Source organism: Barbus barbus, assembly GCF_936440315.1.
Source record: "Barbus barbus genome assembly, chromosome: 17".
Classification (NCBI taxonomy): Eukaryota; Metazoa; Chordata; class Actinopteri; order Cypriniformes; family Cyprinidae; genus Barbus; species Barbus barbus.
In genome coordinates this window covers 16,415,977-16,443,303 of record NC_136745.1, presented here as the reverse complement: position 1 = coordinate 16,443,303, position 27,327 = coordinate 16,415,977, and the positions used below count along the sequence as shown (strand labels likewise).

At 37.6% G+C, this 27,327-nt stretch overlaps 1 protein-coding gene across 7 annotated transcripts in view; it reads right to left on the bottom strand.

The window, feature by feature from the left end:
- LOC306883414 (prominin-1-A) overlaps positions 1 to 27,327 on the bottom strand; it is a gene marked incomplete at its 3' end in the record, with an annotated part of 60,126 nt that extends 32,799 nt beyond the window's left edge. For 4 of the 7 annotated variants that reach the window (XM_079438650.1, XM_079438653.1, XM_079438651.1 and 1 more), the window contains exon 1: positions 26,417 to 26,835. In XM_079438650.1, the coding sequence (XP_079294776.1) occupies positions 26,417 to 26,648 (232 nt within the window). In that variant the 5' untranslated portion in view covers positions 26,649 to 26,835. Of the gene's footprint in view, positions 1 to 26,416 lie in introns of all 7 variants that reach the window. The other 3 variants (XM_079438652.1, XM_079438655.1, XM_079438656.1) reach the window with 2 other exon arrangements.

Sequence of the window (27,327 nt, the reverse complement as noted above, 5' to 3'; positions counted from 1 at the left end):
AAAATATGATTGTTAGATTTTAAGTCTTTCCCCATTTGAGTGGACAGAAGTATTAGCTAGAAAACAGCTGTCTGAGGACATTTCCATGATGGTCACAAAGTGAACTGACTTGCCTTAAATGGATAGTTCACCCAAAAATGTATTCTGTCATCATTTAGTCACCTTTAAGTTGTTCCAAACCTGTACGAGTTTCTTTCTTCCGATAAACGCAAAAGAAGATATTTTAAAGAATGTTGGTAACAAAACAGTTGCCGGTAGCCATTGACTTTCCATAATATGGAAGTCAACATCATTAACATCATCCACAAAACCCCTGCAGTTCCCTGACAAACCCCAGATTGGGAAATCTTAAAGCGACTTTGGTTTATCTCTGAATTGAATCTGCTCCAGGGTCTCTCTTCACAGAAAATGACTTTCTGTAGATCTTGAAGGTTCAGGTTTTCCATTCCCATAGCACCATAGTCTAATAACCACCACCAGCATACAACATACAAATCACCAGGATACAACATACAAGTCACCAGGATACAACATCACAAACAACAGGTGCAGTGATGGCAAACATCCCAACACACTGAAGGAACAGTCTCCTGTCCTATAGCTCATCACAGAAACAGAGGAAATATGCCTTTCATATCCTATCGTAAATAAAATAGCAGAATATCAACAACGCAATGGGAATGTGATTTAATATTTTAATGAGAGTGTAACTAAATTGACCCTATAAAAATGAACAACTAAATACATTTGAGAATTGTTTTGTCTTTGTAATCTGTTATGAGAATGCAATAATATGCAGAGACTCTTCTTATTTTACAGACACTCTTCTCAAACAACCTGCCATATAGAGTCACATCCTAAAATTTTTACTCATTAAATGTCCAGTTTCAATTAAAAGTCTAGTGTGTTGAAAACATCATAAGGAAAAAAATGAGGTACATCCTCCATTTGCTGCATTGCAGGGGTTTTTGGTCCTTTAAAGAGTAGCAGAGAATCAGTAATGTACTTTTCATAAGCATATTATCTCTATTTCTTCAGAGAAAAGAGTCAATATGGGTATTTTTTAAATGCTCAGGCCTCTAAACAAAACTAATATGTTTTTTTAATATCACTATGTGTAGTAACAAGTCTCTTATTTTTGCAATAATATGGGTCTAATTGGCTTCATGCATTTTCTACTGTAAAACCCAAAGGGTCCTGAAGGCCTACTCATCTTCAAAGCCAGGCAGAAGCAGCAGAGTTTAGCGGATCATCGTATATGGCCATGAAACACATCACCAGTCACTGCATTAGCCTGTCTAGCTATATTTTGCTGGTCCCTATAAGTCCCTGGTTAATTAGCATGACCTTAATTCAAGGAAATACGCCTTCATTAAAATCCCTCAGTACACGATTGCCTTACATTTGCATCATATCCAACAAAGAGGAATTAATTATACAGGAAGAAATGACTTTCTCAAAGAAATGTGCTTTTTCTTTCTTTTTACACTCTAAAAAATGCAGGGTTAAATACAACCCAGCGCTGGGTAAAATATGGACGAACCCAGCGGTTGGGTTAAACATTTAACTGTAGGTTTAAAACAACCCAGCAAGTGTTCTGTCCAATATTTGCCCAGCACTGGGTTGTATTTAACCCAGCATTTTTTAAAAGTGTACCTTGAAATACCCCATGAAAATCACTTGATATGCACAGTTTTCTTTCCTGTTTTGACATTTCAAATTGAAACCATTAGCCATAACTTGATTAGAGAACCATCATAGAATCATAATACATATATACACACACGCACTTTAAATTTTAGAATTGATTAGGCACATTATTGCAATATAATTATGTTCCAGGGTGTCTTGCATGTAAAATCAATTTTGAATTAGTTTTGATTATTGTTAGGAGGATTTATTTTTTGTCTTAAATTTGTCTACAATCAAAATAGACTTCTTTATTTTATGCTGGTCAAGCATATCATCAAAATTACAGAGCAAAAAGCATTTTACCACACAGAGAGATAGCGCGCGAGTTCAGTGGTCTGTGGGCAGATTGGATTGTGGGTAAGGAATCAGTGGGGCATAGTGCTCCAGCTGTCTCTTCCAGAAAACTCCAATTATCAGCAAAAAAGAGAGGACAAAAAGGATAAGGAGTGCAGAGAGGAGAAAAAGAAGATCAGCGTGGAGAGGTGGAACAGGAGGAGTGGAGAAGAGACAGAGTTGATTAGAAAAGAGAGGGTTTGAAGCGTGTCTCTTATCCTTCACCGATCAATTGGGGCTGTCACATACTATAATTTGCGTTTAACACACTCACAAGTAAACACACAAGCACACACACATTCATAAATATACAGAAGCATACTTTATCCAGCAACTGTCTGAAAACACCCTATAATCTCTAGCATTTCCAATTGTTATCCAACAAGCCAGCTGACTTCTTAAGGTGCATTCACACTGACAGCGATTTGGAGTGACAAAACAACTGGAAGTCTTTATTTTCAATGAGAGATGGTGATTTGAGGTGACATGACCGGCAGACACCGTTGGGGATACAACAATAAAAGTTCAATTTTATGTGATGCAGCCACTTCCAATGCATTTAAATGTTCAATTTCAGTCAGACTGAATCAATAATTCATCTCTTAAAATGTCAAGTTAGTTTAATAGATAATAACCATCTGAATAGATACTTTTTAGTGGAAACTCTGTACCTCTGTCTAACCCCCATCCATGCCACCAGCAGCAGCACTCAGACAGTGTCCAAGAACTTCATAAAGGCTAAACAAACTGTGCTGGCAGTTTCTCAGGTCTGATCTATTTTCTCATGGTCCTTTGGGAGTACCTCTTCTCGTTTCTCTCTTTCTGACCTGGTTTGATTGGCTGTGCTTTCATTCATCTAACAGGAAGTAAATAAACTCCAGGGCTCAGTTGTAAACAAAAAAGGGGCCAAAGGCGCTGAATGACTCAAAATACCAGTGTAGAGAAGCACAACTCAGTGGACATTGCTACTCGTTTCATTTCTTGGGGGTTACTTGTGGAACCCTGAGGTGATGACATAAGCTGGTATTTTTTTATATTTGAGAGGGAAATCAATACTTTTATTCAACAGGGACACATTGTATTGATTAAAAGCGACAGAATTTTTTGTAACATTATGCATGTCTTTACTATTTGAAATAAATGCTTATATTCATCAAAGAATTTCCACTAAATGTGACACGGTTTCCACAAAAATATCAAGTAGTGCAACTGTTTTCAATAATAATTAAGCCACAAATCAGCATATTCAAATGATTTCTGAAGGATGACACTGAAGAGTAATGACTGCTAAAAATTCAGTTTTGCCATCACAGGAATAAATTGTATATTAAAATATATTAAAATAAAGAACAGTTATTTGAAACATAATAATATTTTACAATATTACATTTTTTTTATTGCAAATTCAGCTTTGATGAGCTTTGAAGAGAGTTTTTTTTAAAAACACTAAAAAAGCTTAATCCCAAATTCAGTTTGGCATTTCAAGTTTGTTTCATTTAAAAACTCCCAGGAAGCTGTACAGAGTTATGTTTTAATGAAAATGGCTCCATTAGTAGCCACTGTTAATAACATCATTCTTAAAGGGTTAATTCACTCAAAAATTAAAATTCTGTCATTAATTACTTACCCTCATGTAGCTCCAAACCTGTAAGACCTTCATTCTTCTTTGGAACCCAAATTATAATATTTTTGACAAAATCCAAGAACTTTCTGACCCTGCATACTGTAGACAGCAATGCAACTACCACATTCTCAGAAAAGTAGTAACAACATCATTAAAATAGTCCATGTGACATCAAGAATACTGTTTGTGCGCAAAGAAAACAAAAATAATAATTTCTTCTCCTCCGAGTCAAGTCTTCGACTTGCGTTCATGAGAGTACCACGACGCATGCGTGCGGTGCTGCCGACGCAGGAGCCGGCGTTCTAATGTTTTTGTTACATCTTTGTTCAACGTCTGTATATGCGATCTGTCATCCTCTCTGTGTTGAAATCTTCAAAAATGTTTACGAAGACTGTTTTATGTTCAGTGTGTGTCGCCTTCTGCTTGTAAACAAGGCACAGTGCATCCGGGATCTACGTCAGAACGTAGCAGCATTACATGCGTGTTGAGCTACTTTTGTGAACGCGCGTCAAAGACTTACACGGAGAAAAAAATAGTTGATTAAAGTTATTTTTGTTTTCTTTGTGCACAAAAAGTATTCTCGTAGCTTCATAAAATTAAGATTGAACCTCTGATGTCACGTGGGCTATTTTAACAATGTCTTAACCACCTTTTTGGGCCTTGAACATGTAAGTTACGTTGCTATCTATGCAGGGTCAGAAAGCTTTTGGATTTCATTAAAAATATTATAATTTGGGTTCCAAAGAAGAACGAAGGTCTTACAGGTTTGGAACGACATGAGGGTAAGTGATTAATGTCAGAATTTTCATTTTTGGGTGAACTATCCCTTTAATGAAGACGTAAATCCTATGATAGGCCAAATAATTGTACAAAAGGGTCCTTTGATCCGGTTTTGGGTAGCAGCAGAAAGGTACAGCAGAGGGTTGGTCTAAATGCGGCTTTGTTAGTAATCTGACAGAATTACATGTGGTAAATGATGAACATCTGATTGTGTCTTTGCATGTCCATGTGGGTTTGTTGTTCATCCACTGGCATGCAATGATCGCCACAAGCCTCGTGTGCTGACACAAATTCCTGCACATCATAGTCATGTTTACTAAGCTATAATCAAGAGGTTTGCTTCACGTTAATAGCTCCATTCCTCTTTCTCTCTATTATGGCTGGTTTACATTCTTTAACAGACAGTTGTTTATAGCAGTGATACTCATTTTTTGTCATGCTCCCCATTGAAACTGTTGGCAGTACTTTTTGTCAGTAGGCCTTTGTTGTTCTCTTAAAGGAACACTCCACTTTTTTTTGAAAATAGGCTCATTTTACAACTCCCCTAGATTTACACAGTTGAGTTTTACCATTTTTGAATCCATTCATCCGATCTCCGGGACTGGCGGGTCTATACTCTCATTCTGGCGTAATAATCAAGGAACTTTGCTGCCTTACCATGGGTGCAGCAGGCGCAATGATATTATGCAGCGCCTGAAAGTAGTCCCCAGCTAGGTAACTATACTGAACAAAATTATAAACGCAACACTTTTGTTTTTGCCCCCATTTTTCATGAGCTGAACTCAAAGATCTAAGACTTTTTCTATGTACACAGAAGGCCTATTTCTCTCAAATATTGTTCACAAATCTGTCTAAATCTGTGTTAGTGAGCACTTCTCCTTTGCTGAGATAATCCATCCACCTCACAGGTGTGGCATATCAAGATGCTGATTAGACAGCATGATTATTGCACAGGTGTGCCTTAGGTTGGCCACAATAAAAGGCCACTCTAAAATGTGCAGTTTTACATTGGGGGGGTCCGAAAACCAGTCAGTATCTGGTGTGACAATCATTTTCCTCACGCAGTGCAACACATCTCCTTCGCATAGAGTTGATCAGGTTGTCCACTCCTCTTCAATGGCTGTGCGAAGTTGCTAGATATTGGCAGGAACTGGAATGCTGTCGTATACACCGATCCAGAGCATCCCAAACATGCTCAGTGGGTGACATGTCCGGTGAGTATGCAGGCCATGCAAGAACTGGGATGTTTTCAGCTTCCAGGAATTGTGTACGGATCCTTGCAACATGGGGTCATGCATTATCATGCTGCAACATGAGGTGATGGTCGTGGATGAATGGAACAACAATGGGCCTCAGGATCTTGTCACGGTATCTCTGTGCATTCAAAATGCCATCAATAAAATGCACCTGTGTTCGTTGTCCATAACATACGCCTGCCCATACCATAACCCCATCGCCACCATGGGCCACTCGATCCACAACGTTGACATCAGCAAACCACTCACCCACACAACGCTATACACGCTGTCTGCCATCTACCCTGTACAGTGAAAACCGGGATTCATCCGTGAAGAGAACACCTCTCCAAAGTGCCAGACACCATCGAATGTGAGCATTTGCCCACTCAAGACGGTTACAACAACAAACTGCAGAGACCCCAATGAGGACGACGAGCATGCAGATGAGCTTCCCTGAGACGGTTTCTGACAGATTGTGCAGAAATTCTTTGGTTATGCAAACCGATTGTTGCAGCAGCTGTCCGGGTGGCTGGTCTCAGACGATCTTGGAGGTGAAGATGCTGGATGTGGAGGTCCTGGGCTGGTGTGGTTACACGTGGTCTGCGGAGGCCGGTTGGATGTACTGCCTGTGGAGACGGCTTATGGTAGAGAAATGAACATTCAATTCACGGGCAACAGCTCTGGTGTACATTCCTACAGTCAGCATGCCAACTGCACGCTCCCTCAAAACTTGCAACATCTGTGGCATTGTGCTGTGTGATAAAACTGCACATTTTAGAGTGGCCTTTTATTGTGGCCAGCCTAAGGCACACCTGTGCAATAATCATGCTGTCTAATCAGCATCTTGATATGCCACACCTGTGAGGTGGATGGATTATCTCGGCAAAGGAGAAGTGCTCACTAAACACAGATTTAGACAGATTTGTGAACAATATTTGAGCGAAATAGGCCTTGTGTCTACATAGAAAAAGTCTTAGATCTTTGAGATCAGCTCATGAAAAATGGGGGCAAAAACAAAAGTGTTGCGTTTATAATTTTGTTCAGTGTAGTTACAATATAGCTGGGGACTACTTTCAGGCGCTGCATAATATCATTGCGCCTGCTGCACCCATGGTACGGCAGCAAAGTTCCTTGATTATTACGTCAGAATGAGAGTATAGTTCCTAACCATATCGGCCTAGAAAATCGGTCTTAGTACACGATGCAACTACAGAAGATTCCGATTCAATGATCTATGCTAAGCTAAGCTAAAAGTGCTACCGCCAGACCCGGAGATCGGCTGAATGGATTCAAAAACAGTAAAACTCAAACTGCTTAACTCTAGGGTAGTTGTAAATGAGCCTTTTAAAAAAAAAAAAAAAAAAGTGGAGTTTTCCTTTAAGTTTTTCTGTTAAAAAAAATATTAAATTATAATTTTAATGATTTAATTGATAAAGATGGCATTTCAAATATATGAAAAATATAGAACATAAACATATAGATAATAATAATATTGAAAAAAATATAAATTATACTTTTTTTCCCATCAATGGAATGCAAAATCAGATGTATAAGGAATAAAAGAAAGGTTAGAGTATCAACATAAAAGTATATATATACGACTTCCATACGATTCCAAGTTTTCTGAAGCCATACAATAGCTCTGTGCGAGGAACAGAATTAATTTTGAGCATTTTTTTTTTCACATAAGTGCAGCACAGTAAGTGCACTAGACAACACAAGGAGGAGGAGAAGAAAGGTGCACATACCTCATTGGATTTTGTGTGCATCTTCTACACAGCTAATTTGAACATAAGGAAGTGTAGCCAACACTTTAAGAACCACTATGTTATAGATCAATTTGTGTCTTGAATAAAATAGGGCACCTTGTGGCACGTCACATAAGCGTCTATTAATTCTAGTCTTGTAATGGCATGCATCACGTTCTTTCATCAGGGCAAACTTCTCTTTGATGCTGCCATTTTGTCTCCATCCTTCACGACACTCGTTCCTTCCTTCTCTCATCCTCCCAGCAGGATGCACTCTCACACCCACGACTATGCTTTTGAGATGTTTCTCGGCTAGTGCAGAAGAGAGAAAGAGATTTCCTCAGAAGTATGCCACTCTTTTTTAAGTAAAAACCCCCACCGTATCTTCATAAATATTTCATCATGAGATCTCCCCAAGGTGGCTATGGAGAGAAGCAGCCTTGAATACATTTGTAAGCCACATCACCTCACATTATCATGGCATGCCACAGATGTGAAACTCTCTAAGGGTTTTTACATCTCATCAGTTAGACCTAAGACTAATATCTGTCAAGAGAAAGAAAAGTGATTACAAATGCCCTTTCGGGGCATAAGTCCTCTGAAATGTTCTATGAAATAACTGAAATGATGGAAAGAATGATATGCTAGAAGGCTACGGCAATAAAGATCTGATGCCAGGAATGCACTGACAACTTTATGTGCTAGCTCTGCTAATGTTTAAATTATTATCTAGCTGAAGGTAGTTGGCTAAATAATAACTACACCCTCTTACTCGAAGACTGTCAGTTCGTCTCTGTGCATCTGAATACCAATAAGTAAACATTTTCAATAGAATTTAATTGAGAGGTCAGTGCAAAGTTATCCATGGAAAAGGCCCTTTAAGGTGGACATAACATTGTCAGGCAGCCATTTTCCATCTAGGCAACGGGCATTCAAGAACATCTGTCCTAAATCTAAAAACTAAATTTTAAGATCAGGGGCATTGGGCAGGAGTAGGGGTGGGCGATATACCAATAGACACGATTAACCAGTAGAAATTTGTCAACGCTAGAGAATTTGAACTATTGTTTCTATTGCTGTTACATGCTCACATGACATTGCTGTGCTATGTGGTTACAAAAACGTATCGTTTGCATGCATTTTTTAAGGTGCCATAGAATGGAAAACTGTATTTACCTTGGCATAGTTGAATAATAAGAGTTATGTACATGGAAATGACATACCGTGAGACTCAAACACCATTGTTTCCTCCTCATTTTAAATCTTGTGAATGCAAAAGACCACTGAAAAATAGGCGAATCAGAACATAATACAGACTGTGATGTTACAGTCAGGATCACTAATAGTTACGCCCCCAATATTTGCATATACCCGCCCATGTTCTAGACCTACCGCCAGCCGAACCATCAGAAGTTCTGCAGGTATTGTGAAGAAACAAGCTAGGACAACAGCGAAAATGGCAGATCATGGAAATAAATGTTATGTTTCAGGCTGTGCAGGGGATGTGAAATGCAGGGATGGGTTGGTGTCTGTATTCAGTAAGGCACAGAAAGCAAATAATGCGTTCTAATTTAGGGCTGCAGCAAACTATTATTTTGATAATCGATTAATCTAACGATTATAATAACAATTAATCGACTAATCGTCGATTATTTCACTGATTAATCAGTAGACTTTGATTATTCAGCATTTGCAATTAGATAAAATATTAAGTTATACATATTCTAACATGAATAAAGGTCACTTCAGCTTTAGAAAAGCATATGTAATTACAATTATTATAAAAATTAATTGGTAGGCCTAACACTTTACAATAAGATTCATTGGTTAACATTAGTTAACATGAACTATGAATGAACAATACTTCTACAGCATTTATTAATCTTAATGTTAATTTCAGCATTTACTAATGCATTTATAAAAATCACAAGTTGTGTTTTTTAACATTAATGCACTTTGAACTAACATGAACAAACAATGAATAACTGTATTTTTATTAACCAACATTAGCAAAGATTAATACACAAATTTAATAAATGTATTGTTCATTGATGTTAATTAATACATTAACTAATTTTAACAAATGATACCTTATTGTAAAGTGTTACCAATTCATTATACAAATAAATGTATTTGGAACACAAAATGAGATGACAGACAGAGATTTTTCTCTCTCACCATTTAATTAGCTACATGAAAAAGGTAACCGAGTGACACATCATTCTGCTGAACATCTCTTTTGTAAGTCATATGGATAAGAAACAAAATAAAGGTAAGTGATAAGACGCTTTGGATAAACTTTTTTATTCACAACATAAATGTCTTAAAATAGCCTACATTATAGGTTTATGATAACCAAAACAGTCCTGAGCTATGTAGATCAAGCTTTGATTTCTGTAAACCAAGCTATCACTTTAATGAAATAATTTTTTCCCACTAATAAAAATATTTGATCATTAGCTAGCTCCACACTGGAGAGCTGCTTTATAACAGAAAATCAAGTTGTAATTCTAACTGAAAGCGACACTGGCTCTGGTTTTTCACGTTTAATACCGTAAAGCTGCTTGAATTAAGGCTATTGCATAAAGTACTGTATAAATAAACATGATGTGACCGGACTTTACTAGAGTACTGAATTGCAGCGCTCATGCAAACATCCACATCGTTGTAATCAGATGCATTTTTAACTGCTGCTTTCACACTGCTGTCAGTTTTTGTTGTTTATTTTGTTACTGAGAGGAAAGCGCGCAATATATATTTACATATTCATCCAAACGCAGCTCAGTTTCAGGTGTGTCGTCTTCTCTTGAATTGCATCCAGGAGGGCTGAATTACATTCTTGTGCTACAGCGCCACACTGGTCAAACCGCAGTATTGCAGGCTCTTGCATTAGGTCATATGACATCAAACAATTACTCGACAACAAAAATATCTGTCGACAATTTTTTTATTGTCGACGTTGTCGATAATGTCGACTAATCGTTTCAGCCCTAGTTCTAATAAGATAACGTGAGCCACTAAAGGGGCATGGTTAGCTCCTTGCTAGCGGTAGCCTGTTACATTGCAGTACATAAGATTTCACTTACCACATAAACAGAGTAAGGAGAGATGACTGAGGATGATGGCGAATGATTTACAGATCCTGAGCACCACTGACAAGCATCTGATCTTGTAAAATGTGTGGCAAGTACTGCTGCTCCATAGTATAAACAGAGTACGTGCGAGCGCAAATCTCGAAAGTGAAACTAAAAAGCGATCGTGCATTTGAAAGCAGTTTCAATGCCCAGCATATTACTAGCGCCTCCCTGATGCCTGCATTTTATTTACAGTATAATTACCCAATGATATAACTGTGCGAGAAAGTATTGAAATATACATATTTTCCCTGTGTTTCTTTCCTGTGAGCTTCTGAAATGAGCCGCACTGTGAAACAGCCAATCAGAGCAGAGCTCAACATTATTATTCATGACCCTTCCAAATAAGGTAATAACAGACCATTTCATTCTAAGGACAAATCCTAGGGTTGTAAATGTACATGTATAGCCGGAGAAAATCTGGAGAATTTTCGCTCTTACCTAAGCCACATACCTTCTATGTAGATATCAGAGAACAATTTAAAATATTGTATCAATGTATTCTATGGCACCTTTAAGCATTGAGGTTTAAAAACAAGTCATTTTTAAACTCAATCAACAGTGAAAGAGAACTTATTTCACTATATATGCACACTGACAGGCTGTTATATATGCACCCTGACAAGCACACACACATGAAGATGGGGCTCACAGAGCGTGGGAGTATTGAACCAAGTTATTTTTTGCCGCTTTAGGCCTTGAATAGTTAAATGCACACACTTGTATGCGTCAAAATGCTGGTATTTGCAAGTATCCTCTTAAATACGGTGATTTAGGTATTAAGTGAAAGCAAACAGCTGAGAAAAAACATGCGTAGCAGTATATTGGATCCAGGCAGCTCTTAAAGTTACAGAAGTCTTGTAATTAGTTTCTTATTCTTATTTAATCGCTGGCTGTTTACTTGTCTTCAGTGAACTTGGTTTTTTTTTTTTGTGGTGATACTGACACTGGTGACTTGAATTATGAAATTTCTACGGTATCAAAAATGTTGATAAAAAAAAAAAAAGTCAAACAGGCGTGCACATCCCAACCACCCAGATCGGGCTCAGGTGCAGGACAACTGAGGAACTTGAACAAAGAAAAAGGAGAGGAGTCCTCACACTGAAAATAGCTGCTCCAAATGAATTTAATAACAGCAACGTTTCGACCCTCAGGTCTTCATCAGAGCCTGATGAAGACCTGAGGGTCGAAACGTTGCTGTTATTAAATTCATCAAAAATGTTGATATCATAAAGACCTTATTTACAGCAAAATGAACTAAATTGTGATATATTGTTACCGTGAAATAAAACTACTTATATAATGATATAAGATTTTGGTCATATTGCCCACCCCTAGGCATTATCATTTTTTTCTGCTATTATTTATTTATTTTCAATCAAGTCGTAATTTTTCTTTCAGCAATCACAGCTAGCGATGATAGATTCACAAATGAATTACTCATTTGATCTAACTGGTCAAACATGTTTACAAAAAGGTCTGCAATTGTTAGTGAATCAGTTTGATTCTTTCAAACAGTTCACTCATGCACTGGATCCTTTGCAGTGGTTTCTGATGTGATATTTTATGAGGAAACCAAACTTGCAAATGTCTTGTATCATTTGTCAATGACAAAGCAGCTCTTTATTGCATGTACAGCTTGTCAGTGACTCTGTACTGGAGGTAAAGATGATTTATTTCAGTTCGTATCTAGGGTTCAATCTAAGGGTTTGAGCCCTTTTACTGATGAAAAGCTATAAACACACCAGTCAAAATTACATTTTAATACCATGTCAAATTAGCACTCAAAGGGCCTATTTACCCTTGTCACTATGCATTTTCTCTGATCATACAGTTATCGGATTTGTTAAAACTGACCCGTTTACTCTTGGCCTCATAAATGTGTCTTGTATCACCAAAAGCAACAGCCATGCCCTGCATTTTATTTATCATCAGTTGATTTCAGGATCAAAGACTGTAACAGCTGAGAGAGCATCAACAGTACTGCTGAGAGAATTTAGAGTTCACCACTTTTGATGAAGACGACTGCATTTTGAGCTTCAGGAAGCGATGCTGAACTATGAGTTTCATTTGTGGCAGTTTGTGCAGCTGCTTGCTGAAGAAAGATGCTCATCTCCGACAGCCCATATCTGTGGAGAAGCGTGTTGCAGTAGGTATTTGGCCCTTTTTTTTTTGAAGTTATGTAAATTGCATGTGGCTTCAACAATCAGATGTGTTTACACTTACGCAGTTGTGTGGAAGGCATCTCACCTCCGGAAGTGGTTTGTGTGACTAGACTACAATCGGTCTCAATCAAGTTTTGGAGGGCATTTATACTTAATCTATCTGATCAGGGAAACCAAATTAAGTGGCCAAGTGTAAATAGGCCTAAACAGTCATTCTCTAATCTGAATGGTTGTGTCTTCACTAGGTTTGATGTCATTGATGGCATGTTACATGTCTGAAATATTTTGTAACATTACACATATTACTGTCACTTATCAATTGAATGTGTCCACGCTCAATAAAAACATTAATTTCTTTAAAAATATTACGGACTAAACTGCTGACAATTGTTTTTGAATATTACTGAATATGTTCTAAATATTCTGAATAATTTCTGTTTATTTTACACATATTGTAATTGCAAACATGACATAATTACAAAATGGAGAAGTAAAGGAATAATTTTAGAACAAACTAGGCTAATACTAAGTCAACGCTAAGAATGTCTCAAATGTCTGCTAAGTCACCAAAGATTTCTGAGGCATTACTATTATTACAAGGTTTACAGCCCTAACAGACATCCAAGAGAACTGCATGAATAAGAGGATTATACTGTAAAAAATGCATATCGGAGAGATACATTTCCAAGGGCATTCTGCATTTTGCTCTTGTATCCTGTTTACTGTGCCAAAAGCCTCAGGGAGATGCGCAGAGAGCTAGCAAACAAAGCTATCGGTGCTCAGCAACCAGACTGAGGCACAGAAGTGGGCTAAACATGCTGTAAGAACTATATTAAAACATGACAGAAAAAATACTCAGCTCAACATGTCAAAATTTATTAAAAGATGAGTCTGCCCTTTCTGAATTTTGAAATCTATTGAAGAAAACTTCTAGTTATTGGAATAAAAAAAAAAAAAAAAAAAAAACATTTCCAATATATATAGTACAGATGAAAAGTGATAACATTCACTATCGTTAAATATATAGGGGTCTTTTTTAATTAAGAAATTAATACTTTTATTCAACAAGGATGCATTCAGTTTATCAAAAGTGATAGTAAAGACTGTTTCAAAAAAGCTGTTTTTAACTTTATATTCAAAGAATCCTGCAACTATCACAGTTTCCACAAAATTAAGCAGCACAGCTTTTCAACATTGCTAATAATAGTACTTGTTTCTTGAGCAGCAAATCAGCATATTACAATGATCTCTGAAGGATCACGTGACACTGAAAAATGGATTAATGACTGTTGAAAATTCAGATTTGCATCATGGGAATAAATTCCATTTTAAAATAGAAACAGTTATACTAAACTGTAATAATATTTCACAAAATTACTGTTTTTAATCAAATAAATGCAGCCTTGGTGAGCATAAGAGACTTCTTTCAAAAATATTCTCACATTATCACAGTTTATTCGCTTTAGTTTAGAAAATGGTAATAAAATATGACAAGAAGTCAGTGTTAAACTGTGTCAAAGCAAATTCATCTTGATAAAGTCAGATAACTGTTTAACTGAGTTCAAATGAGCTGTCAGCTGTTAAATAAGTACACAATTAGATAATACCAATTACCAAGCAATGCTTATTTTTTTTCAGTCTGTGGTGTAAAAAGGTCACATTAGCAATTAAAGAAAAACACTTAAGCAAAACATGGTCAGGTCAAAGTGTCTGAATAATTTTTGGCCCAAATTGTTTTGATCAATTTTACTTGTAGTCCACTGTATGCAGAATTTTTGGGTATAATGTCACAGTTTACTTTATTTTGCTATACTCATTTACATAAATTAACTATAGTGTCCTGCAACCACTAGTAAAAGGTGATAACTGCTTTCAACAACCAAATTAACTCTTTTATAATTCATCTCATGACATTTTACACTGTGTACAGAGCCAAACTGAACAACTACTTTTAACACAGTGATATAATTACCACAATTACCATCACAATTACTCAACCAACACTCTCTTTTGGACGTTGACAGCTCATCTGAGATGCGTGTCTTATTTGTCATTGAGGTATTTGCAGTGAAAGCAAATTGCAGAGATGGAGGTACATGTCTTGTCTCATTTGCAAATTTTGATATGGTCTGTCTTGTTCTATCACAGTTGCTTCCACCTGAGCCCTTCGGTGAAGAGGCAGCCTATATATTACAGTGCATGGAGAGAGTATATAGCACAAAACACTTATAAACAAAAGAGTGGTTTATTAAAAACGGTCTAATTTGGTTAACTCACAAATTGCTAATTTGGTCAAACACAGCTAAAACCACAAAGTTTGATTTCTACCATCTTTGCACTTATTTTCAGATACAGTTTTTTAGCCAATCACTCTGGAGTCCTTATACCACGACTCTACTGACTGGTCGATGGCACCACAAGAACAAGCTCAATCCTAAACCCTTCACTAGCGACTAGCCTGAGCTGTGACACATAAACATCTGTCGCTAGTGTCTCCATTATTTGAAAATCTTCAGTTGCAACTTGGTGACATTAGCCTGAGGGTTTTCACACTTGTAGCTTTCACACAGAGAAGAGGATCAGATGCGTTTTGAATTCACAAGGCTTCAGAATCCCTCGAGACGTCTGCTGTCTATGAGTGAACGAGCGTGTCACTTCTCACCACCCTAATGCCATGAAGCCAGTGTTCATGACTTTTCTCATCTACTCCCTGGTGCCTGGTTAGAGTCCCAGAGGGGTACAATCTGTACCTGAACATTAACAATAACAATCTGTTCAAGCACACATAAAGCAAAAAGGATCCTTTGTAACCAAGAAACCAGTTACCAAGGAGAGGGGAACCTGGAAAACTACAGGAAGGAGAAAGAAGAAAAGGGACGAGGAAGAAGTAGTGAAAAAAACGTATAAAAAAGAAAGTGGTGGGTATTACAAAAAGTACAGTTCTCTCTTTCAATCCCAGTATTAATAAAAACCACATTAAATGCATGAGTGAGTTCAAGCTGCAGTTGGAAACCACACCAATATCTTCACAGCATCTGGCCTAGACTGCAACAGAGTGGGACCTTTAGATTAATATATGAACAGCAATTTGAGTTGCCCTGTATTCTGATACTCACTAAGGAGATGAGTTTTTGTGTGTATATGAAATAAGAATGTACATGCATGATATAGAATATGCTCACATTATCATTGCTTTTGTCAGCTGCAGTGAAAAGGTAACAATATGTTATCTGTGAACAAAAAGCCTTTTTACAAACATTCAAAATACACACACAGCAAAAACTAAATAAAAGAAGAATCAGATTAAAGGATGCATGGTATATCAGTACAATATTGGTCATTGGCAAATGTTGTATAATTTTTTTACTTATTGGCTGATATTCAACCATCTAATACTCTCTAAAAACACTAATAATTCTGTTAGTTGCAAAATTATAATTTTTCATACTATGATGTTGTGATTCTTAAATTCACTTGTAGCAATAAAACGATTAATTACACTGAAAAATGGGTGTGGAAACAATTTTCACTCAGAAATTTTTAGTAAATTTCACAAATAATTACAAAGAAATGGCAACATGAATGTAGAAAAAATACATTGTATATTTAGTATTTTCTTGTAAAACAATCCAATAATCTTTGTTTTACTTTACACAGTAAAAAAAGTTTTTCGAAGTGGTGTTTATTCTGAATTTATTTAGACAAAATCTAGAATTTTAATATCATCCATTTATCAGATTTCAGCCAACCTGAAACAAAAAAATTAATCGGATTATTGGTTTCAGTCAGAATTTTAATATCAGTGCATCCCTTCAGAGTTCCAGTAAACATGAATAAACCTATACAGCATTGACTGGAACAAAGTTAATCGAATCAACAGTCTAAATCCACATAACTTTCTTGTGTGTGCTCCATTTCTTATTGCAACATGCATCTTGCTTGTGTACATCAATACAAAGAAACACTTTTTCAGTTCCCCAGGAGACCTAAGGGAAAATAACTCTGCCATGTTCTCCACTGTCACTTCCTTGTGGTGAACAATGGCTACTGGGTGGAAAGAAAACACACTTGCTCATGAAAGGAACTATACATAGCATCCCTGGTCCAATGAAGAGCTTGAGACTGCTTTTGTGACTTCCTTTATCTTATTTTGCCCTTTTTTTTTTTTTTTTTTTGTTATTTAGAGACAATGGATAGATCAAACTCCTAGGATAGATCAACATTTTCGGTCCATCTGTTTAAATACATAAGAGATCTAGTTCCCCAACAAGCCTCATATGTGTCAAAATGTCTTTCTATAGATTTTAATGACAGTCTGAATATTCATAAAGTAAAGAGTTGCACAATGGTGCCTATACTGATTTATACTCCATTGTATTCCAAAACAATCATAACCTCAAACTACAACTTTACAATGCAAGCTTGAAATCATCCACATTCCTCACCCACTGTTTATGTCCTTACAAATTAATTTATGAGTCAGCTGACCAGACTATGTGGCCTACTTACATACTGTTTTTGAAAAATATATTAGCATTATTTTTATGTCCATATTCAAGGTTAATGAAGTAGGCTGCAGAAACTGTGCTGGTGATCAAAATATGATTATTTTTGTGCACGCTTCATATCAAACTCCTAAAGTGGATTGTGTTATTTTCCATTGGCTTGATTTGTTTGAAACAACAAGAGAATGATCTCCCTAGTCAACATGCTCTAGATCTGAGCCATAATCAGGAATCAGATTGTTCTGTCCCCATTAAATGTCATGTAATTAGGTCTTAAACACTGGCTGGACAAGTGTAATTTTCTTTACGTACTCCCATAGCAATTGAATCTATAATACTGCAGAGCAGAAATGTTAACTGCTAAGACTGTGATTGAGACACTCTCTCTACGGACACACAGAATCAGGTAAACACAATCCCTGTTTAATATCAGCTTACTGATCATGGCAAAGCTGATAAAAGATAAGGGTCATGAAGGTGTTACTGATTAATACCGATTAGTTTGTATGTGTGTGTCCACAGTGTCTTCTGCAACTAAAAACACTCATTAAACAAACAGCAAGAACACAACACACAATGCTAGTCAGGCATATTGATTCTAACAAATAGTAGCATACTTTAAAAAAAAAATTAAGAGTGATTATATTACTGACATATAATTGAAACTGCCTCGAGACGATAAATGCTGCAAAGAGGCTAATTTCAGCTGGGAAATGCTAGCAAGTCACGTGACGTCGCAATTACGTGCAGTCTCCCTCTAGCACTGTGAATTTATAGTAAGCAGATATGCCAGGGCAGACATTTTAATGAGGAAACATCCGCATCCGTAGTGTTTGTACATTATACTCTAATACATGTTCTTAACTACAGCCCACATGGGATGAATGCTTGAAGCAGTGCTAAATTAGATCAAAGTTAATGGAAGAGATGAATGTGTGTGTGAATATATGGATTCAGATTTTGAGTGTGGGGGCCAAGTTTTGCCAACAAAGACTAAAAACTGAAATCACCTGCATTTTGGGAAGCAGCCAACTGTCACTATGAGGTAAACACCTTGACCGTTCAAATGTTTGGGGTCAGTGCACTTTTTAAAATAAATTAACACTTTTTTATTCAGCAAGGACACATTAAACTGATCAAAACTGACAGTAAAGATACTTATAATGTTACATATGATTTCGATTTCAAATAAATGCTGTTCATTTGAACTTTTTATCCATCAAATCCTGAAAAGACTCAGATTCATTAGATATAAAACATTTTTATTAAAAAATGATTAAAATCTGAATTTGATTGTATTTCAATAATGTGTCATGGAAAGACTTTGTCCTGATTCTGCCGTGAACAACTGATTTTCTGAACAAGGAAATTTGAATCTGCCAAACAAAACGCCAAACTGCATGGAATCTATATGACTGATACAAGAAATGAGGAGAGGAAGCATCTCTAAAATTACAGCTAGAGAATAGTGAATATCAAATTTCTCTCTTATTATTCCTGTATCGTTTCACATTCTCTTTTGTATCTCTCCTCTTTTATATCACATTTGCTCAATTATCTTGTCTTTATCATTATTGTACACCAGTATCGCTCTCGCTTATAATGTATATAATCCTATCAGCCATCTCTCTCTGCTCATAAAGAACTGCTTGGGTTTTTCCCAGAAGACCCAGTGACGTACCTCTATGTAGAGCCACCCTCTCCTCTTTTCCCAGTCGGGATGCCCTCTCACCCTTTCAACAGCACAGCAACTCCCCGACCTCATGCCCATGACATTCTAGTGTTACCTGGAAATGTCCCAGCTTGCTTACTTTCTTTTAACCAGTTATCCAAGTCCACTTGCAGACGTCACCTCATCAGGAGTATTTGTTGCCTCAGTTTTGGTTAAAGGGGTCACATCATGAGGAATCAAATCTTGTTAGAAAAAACAAAGAATTCAATGTACTTTGAAAACAAATTTTAACTTCAGATCGCAGAACTTCCCAAACAGACCCATTGTTAAAACAAAAAAAGTTCAAAAAGTTTTTCCATGGCATCAGAAAGAAACACAAAATATAATTTGCATTTACACATCAACAATTAACTATTGATCAGATAATTGTCCCACAGAGTCACAGCGATAACTAAGATTAATAATAGGTAATAGAAATAAAGTAGATTAGATGCTCCTAAACTGAAAAAAGTGAAATAAAATGTGAAATCCACACTGTCTGTCTGCATGTGGTACCTGCTGTTCTATGCTTCTGAGAATCCCAACATTAGGAAAGAGCTGTTGAACTTTATTTTTAACAGGGTTTCTGACTGTTACAATCTGTTTTGAACAGCACATTTCAGCACAGAATGGCTGGTAAATCTGTCACTTTGCAAAGAGACTGTTGTTGAAGGATGGAGCATTCAAACTCTATGTGACCCAAACCCACAGCTTGTGGCAGAAAGCGCGGAAATTATGAATGAAAAAGTAAATCTTCACTCTCTGGCAGTAGGCAGAATGTATGAAAGCAGAAATACAGCGGTACTGCACTTAAACATTTTCATGTTAATTTGGACTAAAAAAAGCCAACTAATAAAAGGTATATATATTAGTTGAAAATGTCTTGATTCTTTATTATTATTATTTATAGTTGTGTCACTTTAATAACATTTGGTACTTTAAAACATTTTATTTCTAAAAGTTCATGGTTCTTTTTATTATTTAAAAAAGTTATTAAATTGTTAAGGAGGACAACACTAATGTTTATCTCTTCAACCTGTTTTTGTAATGTAATTCAGTTCTATTATAATACTGCACACTGGGAAGCAAGTTGCAAGAAATAATTGTTATATAGCTAGTAATAACCAACCCAATTCAACATGATCCATCTCCAATTATGATAAAAAGAAAAAACTTTTGGGTGGAACAACAGCATTTTGAATGGTCCGAGTCTTTCCGAAGACTTCTTCATCTAGCCTCCATAGCCTCATTGCCTTGGCTAAAAGTGGTTGTATAATCAAGGGCCGTATAGCTCAGGATCACTGCTAATCTTTCATTGCTCTCTCTCTCTCTCTCTATCTATCTGAGTTTAGGCCTTTGTTTCCCTCTCTAGAGAGAAATCCAACCCACACAACATGCTGGATAGAGAAAAGTAACTGTGTGTGTGTAGCTCTTCTAAAAATAAGTATTTCATTCAGAGGTTACAGCAATCATACTTTCCTCTTAACAATGCTGCAGAAGAGAACACCTGAAGGGTTTGCCGTCTGACATCCCATAATGCCAGTTTAAATGTAAATGCGACCGTCACATTAGCAGCAGGAACAGTTTAGTTATGACAGGGCAAATCTGCAGCTCTCCAGAGAGGCTTACCATCAACACTTACACAAACACCACTAATAGGCTACACAAATACAGCGACACAACAACATATTTGGACACGAAGACACACTTAATGTATGACTCTAACTGCACTGATAATACAATATCAAACCAAGCTACATCTGTAAACCAACACTAGAGCTTTTCTCATAATTATGGATTTTTATAAAGCACTTTTGCAATTACTTTTAACCAAATTTTCTTAAGGTAATTTTTAGAGATTGTATGAAGGCAAATATAATGGCTATTACCTATTATAATTGTCTATATATAGCTCAGTATGGTTGCTAGATTAGTGCTTTGTCACTTTAAGACAGGTATGATTTATCTGTCAAGAAGCCAAAATATGACCTTTTACGACCTGGTCATCCTTATGTAATCAGTCTTGGAAATTCCCACACTACAGATGTCTATAGCTCAATGGCCACAAACAGCTTGAAATCCTCTTAAAGTGGTCTTGTGAATCAGCTGCCAAAGAAGCTCAGGTAAAGCACACCAAAGGTGACTCCTACAGCGCAAGAGGGGAAGATTTAGAGCAGCTACAAGCCCTACAGTGCTTAAGCACATCCAGACAGGAGCATATCAGCAGCAGTGCCCAGCTCTCAGATAAGGGACTACATGCTGCAAATAACCCTTTTGGGGTGACATGCTTATAACGTCTAAGCCTGGACAACAGATAAGCTGTTAGTACATCCAGACGGAATCTGCATACCTTTAAAAAAAAAAAAAAAAAAAAAAAATTCTGTGCTGTTTTGGGGGGAAAAACTGCAGGAGTCTGTGGAATGTGTTTAAACATGGTTAAATGTGACAAACAGATATATACCTATATATACATACATATACAGTGTATGTAAGGGATAAGCAATGGCTATTAAATCCTTTAATGCACAACATGGAGGCAAAGAACTGCCCGACGTGAAGTTCCATGGTCATTTGCCAAGTAATAGACAAGTTAAAACTTGTCTTGCTCTTTGCAGCACAATGTTTGACCGAATGGGTAAAAATGGGTTATTTTCGTCAGTTACGGCTCAATAGCGCTAGCATTCTGCCAGCTTCAAATCAGACACAGAGATGAAATAGTGTGGTAAGACCACATTTATTTGAATGAATTATAGCATGTATTTCAATTAATTATCGATCGATCGAGAGAGAGGACAGTTGTGTATACAAAAAAAAATAAAAAAAATAAGTGTATCTAGTGTATTAGTGTGCATCAATTAAAGCAGCTCATTTATATAGAACGTGATTAAACTTACTTGGAACTGTGTGAAGTGAAGTGTGTGAAGTGACATTCAGCCAAGTATGGTGACCCATACTCGGAATTCGTGCTCTGCATTTAACCCATCCAACATGCACACACACAGCAGTGAACACACACACACCGTGAACACACACCCGGAGCAGTGGGCAGCCATTTTATGCTGCAGCGCCCGGGGAGCAGTTGGGGGTTCGGTGCCTTGCTCAAGGGCACCTCAGTCGTGGTATTGAGGGTGGAGAGAGCGCTGGACATTCACTCCCCCCACCTACAATCCCTGCCGGCCGGAGACTCGAACCCGCAACTTTCGGATTACAAGTTCGACTCTCTAACCATTAGGCCACGATTTCCCACTGCCTGTGCATTAAATGGTTTTACTGCATACCTGCCAGCCAATCAGAATCCAGTATTCAGACAGACCATGGAAAATATATATCTATGAAGAGTTCATCTAAAATGATCTTCCAAAATGAGCATTTTTCTCAGGCTCTCATGTGTGGGTTCAGTTATTTAACTTTAATGGCAATTAATAGGTTCTGTTCATTGTAACTGAAGTTAAATAAATGAACATAAATATATGAACTTGAGAAAAATGCTCATTTTAGAAGAAAATTTAAAATGGCACTTAGAGGTTTTTGCATCTGAACCCTTCATAGATATATAATCTGCTTGAAATTTTTTTTATATTTAAATCACCTATTTTTACATTTAGATTACCTTTGGCATCATCTATAGCGCTCACTTAAAAGTAATTAAAAAAAACTAACAGGCATAAGTGCAGTCGTGGCCTAATGGATAGAGAGTTGGACTTGTAACCTGAAGGTCATGGGTTTGAGTCTCAGGTCCGGCAGGGATTGTAGGTGGGGGAGTGAATAACCAACACTCTCTCCACCCTCAATACCACGACTGAGGTGAGACCCTTGAGCAAGGCACCGAACCCCCAACTGCTCCCCGGGCGCTGCAGCATTGGCTGCCCACTGCTCCGGGTGTATGTTCACTACTGTGTGTACACTTGGATGGGTTAATTGCAGAGCACAAACTCTGAGTCTAAATGTAAAAATAGGTGGAATGAGCATTCACAAATAAATATGCAATACTGAAAAACACCAACCAATCGATTGATCAATCAATCAATAAAAAATCACTAATTTTGACTTATGCTACTGATAAGCCCACAAGTCTTCAAGAAACAGCCAAACCTCAACAAGACTATCATGCATATATTACTTGTCAGGAGAAATGTTTTATTAACAATATTACTAGAATAATATTAGGATTTCAGCTTATTTTGATATTGCTGACAGCTTGGCACTGGGCTTACTGGAGCTCATGGGCCTCATGTTGGGTTGAAGACGCCCCAGGAAATCCAGTGACATGTGCCAGACCCAGGAGCACCACAGTCATGCTGGAGTCATGAGAACACGTGAGCGCTACAGTAAGACAAATAACACACTCCCAACATCTCCAGCTTCCTCCTCACACATCAATAATACTCGCTGCATTCAAATATGTGCAAGATATTTCACAGCAGCTCATAAAATACCAATCATATCCTGGGACACAGCTACTTTACAGTGCATTCTTAATGTAAGGATATGGTTTATTAAAAAAAAAAAATCCTTATTTTGAACATCCCTCTATTCTCTTCTAATGGATTTATGTTCAAGTCACAAGTTGCACATCAGAACTGAACAAATGTTAAGTTATGACTGCTCATTGCTTTTTAAAGCCACCTCTAAAAATAACAGCATCAGCCTTTAAATATAACTCCTTTGAGGAGTTTTAGACATGAATCTGTAAGAGAGTGGAGTCAAGGAGGAGAAAGAATGGAGGTCAAGCAGAGTGAGATAATTGGGGTAAGGAAAGAGGGAAAGGGAGCAACAGAGAGAGGAAAAAGTAAAATTTATCATTTCCCCTCAGCCTCAGTGTGGCATAACTGTCTCTAGAGATGCAGAGGAGCATAGCAAGCTGGCAGTTCACAGATATGCCACTCAGGATACCATCTGCGATAAACACTGGCGCTCCATCCTTCAGCAGCCCTGCTGGCACAGATCTGAACCCATTCAATGTGGCAGATATGGATATCAGACTTATGGTGTTAAAATTTACTTGCATAACAATTGCACTTACACTATAATAAATTACATAGCACTCAAAACTTTCACCTCCGTCCTGGCATGAAAATCTGCATAATAGTCTTGGTTGTCCTGTGCTTAAACAAGGATCTGTTAAGATTCACTAAAGCACTGCACTTCTCTCAGAAAGCATTGGATACCCGCACCTCATTTAACACTACAGCATTCAGACATATGTAGGCCAATGGGAGAAACTCAAACACACTCGCTAGGATACAGTTATGTTGCCCTGGCAACTGCTTCCACTGCATATGTCTTCCTCAGATGGACTGAGTCAGTTCATCACCTGGATTGCTAGTTTTGGGTTCTGCTGTATATTCTGAGATGGACCGTGAGGGTGTTCACATTAAAATAGCTCTCTATTAAGACTGAAGGTCATTGCACACAGAGTCCGAAATTTTCACATGTTTTTCAGTTTTTTCGTATTCCCCATCCTTTCCTATCAAAATGCATTCTACAGATGTGAAAACGAAAATCGAACCTGATGCGTTTTTTTTTTATGGGCGAAAGTTTCGGAGGCAGTGTGCAAACGTGATTGACAATGTGATGGCAAAGCTGAATTGTCAGAACCCATTACTTAAGTTTTTAGTGTCACATGACACTCCAGAAATTATCATAATATGCTGATTTGGTGCTCAAACATTTCTCATTATTACCACTAAAAAAGTTGTACTGCTTAATATTTTTGTGCTACATTTTTTCATGATTCTTTGATTAGTAAAAAGTTAATATATATCAAAATTAATTTTCAAATAGATTTGTAACATGTCTTTACCATCACCTTTGATCAAATTAATGCATCCTTGCTGAACACAATTATTATTCAAATAAAAAGGAATTAAATCTTATGGACTCAAAACTTTGAATGGTAGTATGTGTTATAAAAATAATTTATCCTATCCCTACTTATGTGAATACAACTAAAAGTAATCCATTATATAAAATATTACTCTGGATTTTGAGCATCCTGAAACAGCAATACTGGCTCAACCAATTGTGCGATTTTTGAGCATGAATATCTGTTTGTGCAACCAGTGGCAGACGGGGGAATATTTGAGAAATCTGTACAAAAAAAAATAATAAATAAAAAATTTGCTTTGAGGAGCAAAATGAGATACAGCCTGAGGCTTAGAGAACAGAGGGAGACCAAAGGAGGCAGTCAGGACAGCGGGGTCAGTGTCTGAGAACAAAGAGCTCCTAAGTGCTCTCTAATATATTTCCTGGCAATATAACTCTGTGAAACTAGAGACCTTCAAACTGAGCAATTAATAGGCTATTACCAAACCATCGTCCCCCAGCGCGCTTTGATCTTACGAGTAGTTTTGTAGGTCTAAAACACGGTTTCTTTTGAAGGAGTCAGGGGGTTACCATCACACACCAGTGTCCTTACTTTCACTTGTCAAAGTCCATTCAGATTTAAGGATCAAAGGATTTGAGAATGTCTGACCAGCCTTCTTAAATCAGTTCACGGAAAATGGCCTGAAAAATCCACACTATGAAATGACTTCCAAGACTGGCACAAACACACGTATTCCCACAGAACAAATCAAGCAGAATCTGAGTTATGGTCAGACTGTCACAGCTGTCTCTTTCTTGCAAATCAAATACAGTGGGCTGAATTATCATACTGGAAGCCTGTCAGAGAGCTTTTATCATTCTAATTAATTTGCAGAAAGGCTACAGCTGTGGCAATTTTTATTTGAGAATGAAGGAGAAAAAAGAAAAAATGCTGTCAGTGCCGCATGCGTTCAGAAGACGAATGCACGGATGATTTAGACCTGCTAGAGGGGGATCATCACCAGATGAGAAATGAGCAAGCTGCAGAAAAACGAAGGATTTATAACCATTGGAAACAGAAGAGTACATACATAGCAGAATGTATATGATGACAATCACAACAGCAAAATCTCCGTTGTTCCCAACCTCAAACCTAGAGGACCACCAATAGTACACATTTTTGGATGTCTACCTAATCGAACACCTGATGCAACTCGGCTCTTAATTAAAGTTCTCCACAATCTGAAATGGGTGTGTACGGTTGGGATTCCTCCAGGAAACGGGCTATATCCACCTGTGGCAGGCTGGAAAATACAAGAACTGCAACATATGGCATTCCAGATTAGCGTTTTAGCTCATTAGGACAGTGACTCACAGGGTCACAATCTTAATCTCAAGATTTACCAAATAATGACGAACACGGAGGAGGTAGAGAATACAAGAAACCAGCTGTATTCAACCCCTGACACCTTCTAACCCATCACTGAGACATCACAGGTGGCATCTCTCACACCTGAAGCATCTACCTGCTCATGATATGGTAGATGCAGTTGAAGAAACTGCAAAAATTGGGGTATATAAAATAACCCGATTCAAATTATTAATCAAGAGTAGGGAAATGTGAGATTTGAGGTTTCTTGTGGTGCTCAGAAGTTCAAGAACATCACAAGACTGAGCTCACCTTCAGGAAACGGGTTGGGCTGAACCACATAGAGGAAAGCGTGCATCATGTTAAATAAAATCCCAATGGCCCCAGGCTCGTAATATGCGACAGTATCGTAAACTCCGGAGGGGACGAAGCCGAAATCCAAAGTTGTCCGCGCTGGAGCCGAAGGAGTACCGGACAGCCTGTCCTGGAGTTCCCCGGACGTCAAGCCCCAGCAGAGAAAAATCAGTCCCGTTTTCCACAACATGATTAGTTCTGGTGCTGAAACAATTCCAGGTGATAGAAGTGGAGAAAATTCTGGGTGTGCTATGAGGGACAGTTTCGGTGATTTCTCAAGTCCGGCTGTCCGGAGAGCGATTCATGTTGATCATGGTCCCCCGCGGCTGCAGGTTCACTGTGCGGCCGGTCAATCAGATGCCCCGCGATAATAATGCGGCTGACGAGCACGAGCCACTGAGGTGTAGGTACTGCGTGCGCATCCCCTCCACGGTCTCCCCTCCCCGCGTGTTAACGGTCTCCCCTCGGAGCTTCGCTCGGTGCTCCGCCTGTCGGCTGCAGATGAGATACGAGGTGATTTCAGGCTGTTTTCGGTCATCCACTTTACCACTTCTAAACACTGATTTTGAAAATGTGACTGATTTTATACACCTTTTGTCCATAATGATTCATTCTTAATTTTCATTGTGTAATATAGGCTAGTGAAAAATAAAATGAAATATTTTTAATGGCAGCGTGTTAGCGAACTAAGTAGGCTAACTAGTGAATTGTTTTCAAATAGGCTATGTAAAGTAGCCAATGAATAGGCCTATTCCCACAAAATAAATGAGTATAACCGTATGATATTACAACTTTGTTTTGACGCTGTTTTAAAAATCCTAGGAACATTTAGTGGTGTTAGCAGGCTAATTGATAACATTCTTCAGTTT